At 44.1% G+C, this 13,717-nt stretch overlaps 1 protein-coding gene across 2 annotated transcripts in view; it reads right to left on the bottom strand.

The window, feature by feature from the left end:
* Nucleotides 1-13,717, bottom strand: part of STK39 (serine/threonine kinase 39) — a 362,307-nt gene that overhangs the window by 273,444 nt on the left and 75,146 nt on the right. For both annotated transcript variants that reach the window (XM_083153899.1, XM_083153898.1), the window contains exons 3-4: nucleotides 13,055-13,163; nucleotides 572-713 (exon numbers count right to left, since the gene is read on the bottom strand). In XM_083153899.1, the coding sequence (XP_083010025.1) occupies nucleotides 572-713; nucleotides 13,055-13,163 (251 nt within the window). The remainder of the gene's footprint in view (nucleotides 1-571; nucleotides 714-13,054; nucleotides 13,164-13,717) is intronic.

Raw genomic sequence — 13,717 nt, 5'->3', positions numbered from 1 at the left:
AATATAAGTAAATCATGGTTATATATGTTATAAAATACATGGTTATATATGTTTAATGTGGCAATAGAAAAACTAACTTAACACTGCATATGAATAAAAATACCAATCACTTTTAAAATACCTTAAGGGACGTATGTATTAGTTGTAATAATAAAACCCCAATTTGCAATGAGGTAATGCATGTGACATGATGTCTGTATTAAACCGGAGATATAGTTTTCAAAAAACCCTGTTCCAGTGAAGGGATGGTATTGATATCCTCGCAGTGACTACCCAACAGCAGCACCCCGATTTTCAAAATCCTGACAGATCCTGGTGAGTATTTTAACCCTTAACTGAACCCTAATTCTAACCATCCCCTGATGCAACCTAACCCTAACCATCATTTTACGCAGCCAAACCACAAACCCCTACACACACACACACACAGCCATTGGACTGGTGACTGACCGGATATTGACTACATCCCCGGCAAATGTAAAGCCAACAGACCTTTACTTTTAACAGCAATTGCTACACTTACAAGTGGGGTTCAACGGCTACATCTTTATGTACAGTAATTATAACATACCTATGAATCTGTCCATTTCTGTGCAGATAATCTAACCCTTCCAAAACTTCTTTAAGTATAGTTGCGATAATTGATTCTTCTAGTACTCCATTCTTATGTTCCCCTCTGTTGACCACGTGTTTTATAATATCCAACATGGAACCTAAAACGGAATAATGACAATGAACAATAACCCTGAATATTTACTTTATTTTTAGGAACAGTTAAACAATCTGCAGCATTCTTGTCCCCAAGTGACTCCTCCTAAAAAGGTTTTTTGTTTTCTTATCCAAACAGTTTTGATTGTGGAACAGGGCACAGACAATGTCCAGGTCAATAGTCAATAGGTCAATCCCAAAAGGTCAAGGTGCACAAGGTTGACACTGGAAAAAATGGCAACACACGCTAAAGGTTGACACGCAAAAAGTTGAAACGTGAAAAGGTCGACATGTTTTTTCACTTTTTTTGTGTCAATATTGACACCTGAGCACATGGTCCCCCATATAAGTGTACAGCTTCGCTTGTTATGCTTAGGGCCTCTTTAACGTTTCCAGTCAGAGACCACATGGATAATAAACTGAAAAAGTAAAAAAAATAGAGAATAATGGGGCAGATGTATTAAGCTTTAACAAGAGATAAATCCAAGGGTGATAAGGAGAGATAAACGTCCAGCCAATCACCTGCTAACTGCCATGTTACAGGCTGTGTTTGAAAAAAGTCAGTAAGGAGCTTATTGGCTGGACGTTTATCTCTCCTTATCACACTTGAATTTATCTCTTGTTAAGGCTTAATACATCTGCCCCAGTGTTAAATAGTGTCAACCTATTGACTGACTGTCGACCTAAACAATGTCAACCATTTGGATACCAACAGTTTCAGTCTGCTCTCTTCACGATGGAAGTTCTGCATACCCTCCAACATGACCCATTCCATTAGGTACAAAAGGCTCTGTTCCTGGACTTCCCTGAAAGTGGCAGTTACAGAGCTTGGACTCTAGCACAGTCCAGTATTCAAAGAGGGGGCTCACATCAACTGCCAGTAAGTCCAGGACAGTGATGTTTGGAGTCGCATTAGGTGTGGCTCCCCTTTTTGAATATTGGACTGTGCTGCAGCCTGACAGCTGCAACTGCCACTGGCAGGGAAGTCCAGAAACAGAGCATTTTGTACCGAATGGAATGGGTCATGTTGGAGGGTATGGTTCTGTTGAAGATGGGATGTTGCTATGGGCAACCAATCATATTAGATCTATTATCTTCATGAAGGTGCTGAATAAATAAGAAGTACAGTAGATTCTTATTGGTTGCCCATAGCAACATCCCATCTTCCATAGTACTTCCATCTCAGTCAATAAACCCCCTTCACTTCATCACAACTGAGACCCGGATGCACAGCTCACAGAATAAACAAATAATGTAATACCCAATCTCTGGCTCAGAACAAAGAAAGAATCACCTGTTCTATTTCGAAACATGCAGCTGACATAGGCAGTAAACCTGAGACTGAAAACAGAGCTACCTGGGAAAGTGCTCTGGTTTCCAGGGAAACTTCTTCAACAATTGTAAGCAAAGTCCTTTTATATACTGTACTGTAGAGGAAACCACCAGCACAATATATATTGTAATAGTGACCTAAATACAACAGATCTTTGTGTAGCCTCAAATAGAACTAATCCATCTTCATAAATTCAATATTTTTCTTGGCTAAATAAAGTATTCAAACCAGTTTACTTTTGACACTTTATCAAGTTTTCATACTGCTGGTGCCCTCATAGTTATTAAATTAACAACCAAACCCAGCTTTAATGCTTCAAGTAGCGCTAATGTTTTCAGATTCTGCTTTCTGCCTCTCAAGCTAATAGTGCATTTTCTCACTCTTTGTCAATAATCATACGTCAAACACAACAGGGCCTTTTATTAAAAGGCATCTAGCATAATGCAATAGGATCGGAAGCATAGCAACCAATGACATAGGTGCACTTTGTATTGTGTTTGTTTGAAACGTGCTTCAATCCGCACAGTGGTAAAATGTTTAGCATTATTTATTCCTTACAGTACTGATGTTGGAAAATCAATTCCCTCACCGACATGCAATCTGTGTGGGGTTGTATGTTCTCTATGTGTGTGTATGGGGTTTCTCTGGCTGCTAAAGTGTGTATCTGTGATAGGGAGTACATATTGTAATCTCACTGCAGCAGGGACTTATGTGAATTACTAAATATTCTCTATAAGGGCCAGCGTTGACTGGGTCCCCAGCGCATTGGGGAGCGATGTTGTGGCTCTGCACTTGCATATACTGTAGGTGAATTTACGCAAGTGTTGGGCTGCAGTATGAATGCTTACAGCAACTATCACAGTCGCAGAGGTGTTCGTACAGAGGGGGGCGTGTAGTGGGCGGACAGGGGGCTGGAGCATGCGAACGCCCAGCGTTTCCTGGGCGTGCCCACAAAAATGGTGGGTGCGCCCAGAAAACACTGGGCATCCCCATGTGAATTTAGGTGTGCCAAAACCTGACGTCAGCAGCCAGCCCCTGGTCAGTCATCTCCGCGCCAGATAAAAGTCAGCTCAGACTGACTCACGGTATATCTGCAAGCCTGTGAAAAATAATTTGGTCGGTGACCATTGAAGGATTTTTCGCATGTACGGCCTCAGCGAAACATTTGCATGCTGCTGCGGACATTGGCTCTGCACCAGGGGGCGGACATTAGCTCGCCTGGAGGTGTTCAATCGCTTGGTAAACAGCGGTTTTCGCTGCTTACCGAGTCAAGCTGAATTGGGCCCTAAAAGTGCTGTGTAATATATGAGCACTATATAAGTGTTACTAAATAAATCAAAGTTCCTCTTAATTTTCTCATGTGAACACAGGGTTCAATTTGTACTTAGGAATAGCCACTGAACATAGATTGTTAACAACCACCAATGGTTTACTGATAGTCGATGGTTTTGCCCTTGGTAGAGGGAGTAATGGGCAGTGGCATAACTATAAAATTTGCTCCCCCAAGCCAAAAAAGTTACCTGCCCCCCAGAACTTCCTGTACAAGCAATGTAACCTTTCTTTTTACATGAAGACAAAGGTAAACCGCTGACTATAATACACACTGAGGTTTGTCACTGTTTTTATACAATAGGGTAAAAATAAAAACCCTTAAGGGGTGATCTTCCAATGAAATTACCTTTGTTCATCTTATCTCTTGCTAAAAGCAGACATGGGAATTAATTATCCTATCGGTCTGCAGCATGCCTCAGGGTCCACCCTCCTTCTCCCTGCAGCCTGCATACTCAGCCAGTCACTGAGCCGCAGGCTTCAGTGTCAGTCACCATTGGACAGCTAAAAAAAATTAGGTTTCGATTCAACTTTGCTTCTAGAAGCAAAATCTAATCGAAAACAGGGAAAAATCATAGCGTGTATAAACAGCTATAGTCATACATCAGTTGACCAAATTGTAACAATACAAATTTATTGTTACCAAAAATGTTTATATATTATCCAGGGCCGGCGCCACCACTAGGCAGCTCTAGGCATTTGGAGGGCGGCAGTTCGCCCCTCACCCCCAGCATGGAGGGTTAGCGAACTGTGGTACCTGTGTAAAAAACCTGCGTCCCCGGCGTCCCTGCAGTGCTGGTGCGTGCAAGGGTGTCCGTGCCGCCGGGGGAACCTGCGGCGCTGTTATTGTGTATAAGCTGGCCGCGGCCGGCGGGGTCCCTACAGTGAATAGAAAATAACTAGCGCTATGCGCGCGGTGGCGCGGGAAGCGCTAGTTATTTTCTATTCACTGTAGGGACCCCGCCGGCCGCGGCTAGCTTATACACAATAACAGCGCCGCAGGTTCCCCCGGCGGCACGGACACCCCTGCACGCACCAGCACTCAGCAGGGACGCAAGTTTTTTACACAGGCACCACCCCATTCCCCCCCCCCCAGCACCGGGGCGCCCCCACCCCGACTCGCCTGGGGCGCTCCGGTGCCTTGCACTGGCCCTGATATTATCACACATTTAACACATACAATGAAATATAAGTGGCCACCTGTAAGGAAAAATGAGTTACAGAAAATGCAGAAAAAAAAACGGTACTTGTTTCCTTGCACGGCGCCCGCGATTTTGATTGTATTGATCACGGCTGCAAAAATTGCGTGGATCGCATCACATGCCAACCAAATCGCATGCGATGCGATCAACACGATTTTTACATTGGAATCAATGTAAAATGGTCCCTGAGACCCAATTTTACATTGATTTAAATGAAAAAAGCCCCCAAACCCACCATTTTCATTGTAACCCCCCCCCCCTGATGGGTGAACGTTAACGCCACCCCACTATTGACGCCAACCCGAAGTGTGGCGAGCACAGCGAGCCCAGCCCGCTTCGAGCTTGGTGGCTCGCTGCGCTCGCCACACTTTATAAAATCAACTCCACGCCGACGTGGATAGTGGGGGTATGAAAAGGTTGGAGGACACGTACCGCCGCCCCTCGCGGGCTCGCTGCGCTCGCCACGCTTCGGGTTGGAGTCAATAGTGGGGTGGCGTTAACAATGGGGGGGGGGGGGCATTAACCATACTTAATACCCATGAGGGGGCATATACAATGAGAAATTGGCCATATTGGCCCTTTTCCCATTGTTCCCTATGTAAAATCGCGTTGATCGCTTCGATCGCATCGCATGCCATTATAATGGCATGCGACCGACGCGATCAACGCGATTTTAACTTTAAAACTCATTTAACATTGTTCTCTATGGGAAAATCGCGTTGATCGCGTTGGTCGCATCGCGGGCCATTATAATGGCCTGCGATGGACACGATCAACGCAATTTTCTCTTTACCGGCAATTAAAGCTGGTAATTGACAGAAAATCGCGTCCATCGCGTCGATCGCATGCCTTAAGTACCTTAATTTAAGGCATGTGATCAACCCCGAGGGGCGCCGTGCTAGGAAACAAGTACCAAAAAAACTGTATAAAATGTCCAAAAATGAAAAATAAAAAAACAGTTGAATTCAATTGATGTGATGATGCATTAAAAATGTTGCATAATTAGTTTGATGATGCAGCATTTTTAATGCTTCATCACGTTAATTGAATTCAACTTTTACTTTTCATTTTTTTCTGCATTTATCTAATTTTTCCTTACAGGTGATCACTTGTGTTTTGTATTTGTTATATTTCAGTGTATATGTTAAATGTGTGATAATATATAAACATTTTTTGGTAAGAATAAATTTGTATTGTTGCAATCTGGACAACTGGTGTATGACAGATTTAATCAGCCATTATTTATCCCTAATTTTAATTAAGAAGCACAGTGACTCCATTTGGTTGTTTCTAGACAGGCCTACCCCATTATTCCACCTTAGGGCCCTTATTCTGATCTGATCACAGTACAAATTTGTTTGGAAAATGGGAAAAAACCATGTGCACTGCAGGTGGGACAGATGTAACATGTGCAGAGAGAGTTAAATTTGGGTGGGGTGTGTTGAAACTGAAATCTAAATTGCAGTGTAAAAATAATGCAGCAGGTATTTACCCTGCACAGAAACAAAATAACTCACACAAATCTAACTCTCTCTGCACGTTACATCTACCCCACCTGCAGTGCACATGGTTTTGCCCATTTTCCAAACAAATTTGTACTGCGATCAGATCTGAATAAAGGTCTAGATGAGGAGACATTGTGGTTAAGTCTTGAAAGTGTATGTACAGACACCTTAGTCAACTGCAGCTGTAAATATCAATCCTTATACAGTATATAAAAATTATTTTTTATTAATTACGCCAAACTTATTGCTGTCGGTTCTTTATTTAAGTAAATCAGAAAACAAAATGCATACTAAGGGATGTAGCGAATGGTTCATACACACTAGCCAAGGTTGAAATTGATGGACACGCGTCTTTAGCCGGCCTTAACTACTACTGTATGTAACCAGTGAGCCTTCAAGATGCCTTCTGAATTAAGAGAGAATACAGTCATAAAGTCAACGTTCAGAATGTTGAAATGAGAATGACTGCTAACATTCAGTTCTATTTCAGATGGGTGTTGCTATGAGCAACTAGTCAGGTAATCAGGTACGATCTCTCATCTTCTAGAAGGTGCTAAATAAATAAGTAGATTCTGATTGGTTGCCCATAGCAAAATCCCATGTGAAATAGAACTACAGATGGAGCCGCACTCTCCCTCCATATCTGGTGGCTGCTGGTGGATGGCGGGCCGGTGGACATGGACACACGAGCGTCTCACACGCAAGTGCGTCCATAGTCAAGAATGGGACACGCAGGCGTATCCGTCAAGGCGCGGGTCGGCATGCAAGATGCTCAGATGAGAGCGGCTCCATCTTTACCACCTTAGTAAATTTTCACCACGATATGAACAATATGTGAATGATAAAATTTGGCATGTTGCCATTCTTGAACCCTGTAAAGTCCATGGTGGTCACTGGACGCCCACTCTTATGCACCTGGCTGTTTCTAGGGTCGGACATTTTCTGTTTCCTTTCTTTCCTTTCTTCTTCTCTCCAGCCTGTTCTCCCAGAGGCTTGGTACAAACTGAGGCCTGGGGGCGGGGTATGGGGAGGAGGAGCCTGGGCTGCACGCAGAGAAGTCTTAACTCCTTGGTGCCCTGTCGCCGAAGCTCCACCCACACCCCACTGTTTCCAGTGACCACCATGGACGCAGAAAAAAGGATTTTACAGGTAGGACAAAAATCCAGTTTTTCCTGCATTTCGATGCAAATGGTCAACTGTCATTTTCTACTATAAATTATCAGAATTTTGTTCCAACCAGCCAGATTGGACAATAAATCTTTAGATGTATGGCCAGCTGAGTTATTATTGAAGTATGGCCAGCTAAGTTATTATTGAAGCAAGACTTTTGCAGTTAACAAACAAGCTAAGGTTGTTCGCTGTGCATGTTCTTAACATGTAAGTGCAAGAAATAGAAGTTGGAAGAGAAATAACTAGGAGTTCAAATAACAGATGTACAGTATTAGAACACAACTATCACAGTTTAAAGTCGTTTCATAACAACAACCTTTTGAAATTAGCTTTTTAGCTGTTTTTTTTTAATAAATATGGGATTTATTGTACTATTAGATAAAAAGAGGAAAATGTTCCCACTGAATTAAAAATAAGCACATCTTACACTTTACAAGAAGAAGGTCTGTATTTTATTTATATTTGATTTTGTTTTTATAATATAACATATCAGAGGTCCTGAAGCTATTTTGCTCTGGGACCCCATTAGACAATAAAAATAATTACGGGACCCCAGCAAGTTATTGCAGAAGGTCATCACATCACATGTGTAGTCATCAGACAGGACATACATGGCCGCATTCTGGAGGCATAAAATGATGGGAGGAGTCTAAAGTAACAGACAAAAGAAAAATCAGATTTTCCAGATTCCTTAAATCACTGACTGAGATTAGAAAAGTCATCAGACTTATGGTCAGCAACATGGAGTCGCGACCCCATGCTAAGAAGTTTGGGACCCACTTTGGGGTCAGGACCAACAGTTTGAGAATCGCTGTAATAGATTGTAGGCATACAGTTATTCAGACTTGACCGCAAATGTGAGCATTTTCAGAGGACTGGGAGGAAGCTGCTGCCCACAGGGCCAGATGTAGCAAGCTTCAAAAAGTGATAAAATGGAGAGTGATAAACAACCAGCCAATCAGCTCCTACCTGCCTTGTTACAGACTGGGTTTGAAAAATGACAGAAAGGAGCTGATTGGCTGGTTGTTTATCAATTTTTGTAGCTTAATACATCTTGCCCAAAAAGAGAAGACTCCACTTGCTAAATTGTAAGAGGTTTGGGAATGGACTGTTAATTGCTATCCACTAGCAAATCCAGTTCCTGAACCATCGGACAGTTTTTGTCATCTGTGCAAATGTGAGTTACTGTAAGCTGGCCATACACTAGGGCAACTGCTGGAAGTGGTCATTGCTGACATCACAGACAGCTCCCCTAAAAGACGCCTGGGTACACCTGCGTTTTTCCAACCAATCCCAGAAAATGGCAGGTTTCCAACCCCAAATGCCCAAGCGCCGAACCATACGTGTATGAACCATACGCGTTTTCATTCGCTAATTCCCCTTGCGCACACGCTATGTGTACATATGCATGTGCAGTTGTTCAATAATCACTCAATTTGAAAATACTCTAATTAGCACACCAACTGCACCTTAATATATATTTCAGCTCCATGTTGATTAGACTGTGTGGTTCCACTGTGATATGGGCACCCATGCTGCTGCTTTTTTGTAAATGGAGGGAAATGAGATTCCACTCTAGCAGGGGAACTGGAAGCTCCATTCACCATCATTCAGTGGGATCCAGATCATGCTGCCTAGCAGGGGCACTGGTTGCACAATCATTTTTAATTTAGTTTGATATTCCAGTGCTTCCAATAGTGCATTCATTTCTGCATGCACAACACATGCCGGACGCCCTGTGCAAATGAACGGTTATGGGATTTAGGGTTAACATAGCGACACGGTTGACACAAACAAAAGCTTGATACATAAAGGGTCAACACATGAAGGGCGGGATGTATTAATAGGAAAAAAGGTGTGTGGTGGAGCGCTATCTGGTTTAAATTAAGTTAAACCAGATAGCGCTCCACCACACACCTTTTTTCCTATTCCAGCTACTGCTATCTATAGGGGCTTTACCACCCCCAGGTGTGAGCAGCTCGGCATCATCAACTCATCTCTTAAAGCGCCTTATACTGTATATTCTAGGTGGTAGGGAATATTACTTATTTTTCTTCCGGGATGTATTAATATACATCGCCGCCCTTCGCCTGCCAGCCGCCGCGATGCTACCGCATATGTACTAACATATGCGGCTAGCATCGGGTTGCGGTGACGGAGACCCCCGCGATACCTGTTATGTGGTGTGCGGGGGTCTCTGTCACATCCCGGCGGCTGTCAATGTCCTCCTGCGTCTCCTCCTCCCCCCTGCAGCCGGATGTCCTCCCGGCTGTGACACCTGCTGGGGGAGGAGGAGATCGATGGAGGACGGGAGGGGGGTCGCGCGGACGGCGGCGAAAGAAGCCCATAGGCTTCTATAGGCGGAGACGGGGCGGACGGGTAATGGTACATAGGAAAATGCGGTAAAACCCCCGCTTTACCGCATTTTCCCTTTAGTACATCCCGCCCGAAGACTTTACCATTCCCAATCTGAGTTCATGTGGATAGTGGGTGTGGACTAATATATAGTGTCTAGATAGAAAGTCAACAGGTCGACATCAAAAGGTCGACATGGTCAAAATATTGACATTACAAAGGTACACATAAAAAGGTCGACTTGATGTCTTCACTTTTTTGTTGACGCCTGCCGACATGGACCCCCAATTAGTGTAACGTGTACCCTTGCTTGCCATGCTCCGGGCCTGGTGCCTCGCTATGCACAGCACCCTTTACCTTCTCAATTGTACTATAGGTGGATGTAGTATAAAAAGTGGTACGAAGTATGAAAAGTCCAAAAATAGAAAGAACTCATGTCGACCTTTTCATGTGTCTACCTTTTTCATGTCATTCTTTTTTTGGCCTTGTTGACATATTGCTTGTCGACCTTTTGGGGTTGACTTATTGACTGTTTGTCAAGACACTGTAGATCTATCAACCAGAACCAGCGCATTGTAAAGTATGAAAAAGTTTTTAAAAATACTGAAAAAAATAAATAAATCATGTTGACCTTTTCTTGTGTCGACCATTTCTACATTGACCTTTTGTTTGTGTCGACCTTGTCAATGTCAAACATATGCTGTTGAGCAATTGACTGTTGACCTAGACGCTGTGACCAATTGACCGGATACCAAATGAACAGGCTCCCGAAAAGAGGGCCTGAATATATGCTAATATGCTAAACAGCATATTTTTGCCCCCCCCCCCCCCGGGCGTATTTTCGCCCACACACTTATGCAGACCTTAACATCAGTGAACAGCCTGAATTCTGAACCGGAATTAGGCCCAGAATGTGAACAGTGTTGTTTGGAATACTGCATGTGAGTCATATAAGGTCTACAGTATATGATTTTACTAGTGGATTCCACTTGTGTTTGCTACCCACAACTCATGGGCCTTATTCTGGTTCACTCTTAGAGGCAAATACCTTCTTAGATGGACAAAACCATGTGCACTGCAGGTGGGGCAGATGTAACTTGTACAGAGAGAATTAGATTTGGGTGGGGTTTTACTTCAGTGAGATCTTTATTGCAGTGTAAAAATAAAGCAGTCAGTATTTACCCTGCACCAGCATGTTGTGCCCCCCCCCCCCCCCAATTTGTAGTAGGTGAGGCTCCTGCGCAGTGAAAAGGGGGTGTGGCCTAACATTACACCACACGCCGTAATGCCCATTACATGTTATACCAAACGCCGTAATGCCCAATACATGTTATACCAAACACCGTAATGCCCATTACACATTATGCCACACACTGTAATGTCCATTATATATAATACCACACACCATTATGCACATTACATATAATACCACACAATACCACACACTCTAATGCCAATTACACCTTATGCCACACCGTAATGCTTATTACATATTATACCACACACCATCATGCCCATTACACATTATGCCACACACTGTAATGCCTATTATATATTATGCCACACAAATGTGGCTTACCTAAATGCTTGTTGCCAGGAGTTACATGCTCGATGGCAGGGGTTTCATGCTCGTTGCCATGGGAAATTCATGCTCGTTGCCATTGGGGATCATATGCTCCTTGCCCAGAGGGTTATATGTGTAATACCCCCATAGTAGATACTCCTTTTACAGACTTGTGGGGGTATCACTGCTGTAATAACCCCATTATGGTTGTGGTTGTTACCCCCATTTCCCCCTTGGCAGCAGCAGGGCAGACAGGTATACACTCATATTCACCTAATTACAGGCCAGCAGAAGAAGGGGAGCCCAACCCCTATGTTTGCCAACTCCGAGTTCTTTTATTAAACTGACAGCGGGGCAAGGAGGATAAAGAGGGGAGCCCAGCCCATATAATGTGTCCTGAAGTGTCAGAGTATTGCAGCGGAAGGGGTTACAAGGGCAGAGTGGTGCAGCAGAAGGGCATGTGGAGTCTTACCCTCTGTCGTGGCGCATCTGCCCCCTTCGATCTACAGCTGCTGTGATCTTCAGCGCTGCCCGGGATGCCAAGCACCGCTCCAGGCTGCGCACTTTGTCCAGGGCTGTCCTTCTGCTGCAGACGCCGGGGTGAGGTCTTCCACGGAACTCAGCGGTTTCTTCACTGACTCGCGGTACAGGGAAGTGCAGGGCTGGTGGCGCCCTGCATGTCACCCGGGTCCCGGCACAGCGGTAAATGCTGAGCGGGCGGCAGAGCAGGTAGGGCTGGCGGTGCCCTGCTTGTCACCCGGCCGACACAGTGGTGAGCGGGGAGGCGGGAACGGCCGGCGTTGCAGGGCTGGGACGCGATGCAGGCACGGCTCCGGCGCCATTTGATCTTCCGGCGCCCGGAGCTGGTGCTCCGCCAGAGCCACCCTCGCTACGCCTCTGCCCTGCACAGAAACAAAATAACTCACCCAAATCTAATTCTCTCTGCACATTTTACATCTTCCCCCCTGCAGTTCACATGGTTTTGTCCCAGTGGCGTAACTACCTAATTGTCGCCCCCCCCCCCCCCCCCGCCGCATATTTTTCGCCCCCCCCTCCTCCCCTCGCCGTACCTGCCCGGCCACATCTGGCCGTCACGGTCCCGTCTCTCCCGGCGCCGGCTCCTGCTGCTATAATGAAAACGGACTCCTAGAAAATGGCTGCCCCCATACTGCAGACAGAAAAACTGTCTGCAGTATGGGGGCAGCCATTTTCTAAGAGTCCATTTCCATTATAGCAGCTGGAGCCGGCCCGGGAGATATGGAACGTGACGGCAGGGCACCAGACAGCAGCGGGTAAGTGGTAACTATAGCCCTGCAGATCCCCGGCGCCCACATGTTCTCTGCTCCTCCCCGCCACCGCGGGGGCTGCGGAGCTATAGCTACGCCACTGTTTTGTCCATCTGAGAAGGAATTTGCCAGAAGGAGTGAACTAGATTAACCCCCATAGTGATGCAGAAGCTGGTAGCATAAGTGATCTTTTTCCCAACCATAACAAAACAGAATCATGAAAGCAAAATAGATTCAAACCACCTTATTAACCACTGACCAACATTATTCTTAAAGAAAAAAAAAGATTTAGCCTCCTTTAAACAAACCAATATATTATTGTAAATGCCATAATATCCTGCATTTGATTAATAGGTCTAAAGAAATAAAACGCTTCCTGGATTATGAAATTCTGCAGAATAGATAAGCATGTAGACAGAACAGGGGAATACAAAGACTAAAACAGAGGCTATTGTAATTCATAAGACATTAGAAAACATTCCCATGCATACAGGGATCGATGAAGTTGCCAACAGAAAAATATAAATTTTGCAATGAAAATAAGTTGTTACTGTAAATTGTATGTGACATATAACTGGTAACACAAATGATGTTGACATTACCTCCACTCAGTAATTTCATAACCAGCCACAGCTCCTCCTTCACCACAAATGAGGTATAATACGTTACAACATTGGGGTGACTGCACTGGCTCATGGCTTGTATTTCTTTCTGAAAAGTAACATATTGATCAGATTAGTCATGTGTGGTGAACAACAGAGTAAATGGACGGGTAGTCATCACTAAGACACCCAAGCTCTAATACCTACCTGTGCAGTGCACATGCATGTTATCCCCACCAATAGGAGGATTATTATCGTTATTTAAAGCAGTGGTTCTCAACCTCAAGTACCTCCAAAGGTTCATATTTTCCAGGTCTCCACACAGAATCGTAGTTGGAATAATTTGCTTCACTTATGGATCTTTTAAAATGTGTCAGTGAGTAATGAGTGCACCTGTGCACCTACCGAGTAACCTGGAAAACATGAACTGTTGGGTGTACTTAAGGACTGAGGTTAAGAACCACTGATTTAAAGTACCAACTCCATACTGGTCATATGAACAATTTTAGAGTTCTACTGCTCACTATTCAAGGGACACTGCAAATCTTCAAACATAAAGGGAATCTTATCTAAAGCTGCACAATGAAGGACAGCAGTACATTTATATATTTATTTATTTATTATTATTATTATAAGTTTCTTATATAGCGCAAACATATTCCA

This window comes from Crinia signifera, chromosome 7 (genome assembly GCF_055691185.1).
Source record: "Crinia signifera chromosome 7, ASM5569118v1, whole genome shotgun sequence".
NCBI classification, from domain to species: domain Eukaryota; kingdom Metazoa; phylum Chordata; class Amphibia; order Anura; family Myobatrachidae; genus Crinia; species Crinia signifera.
This window is presented reverse-complemented; position numbering and strand designations above follow the sequence as displayed.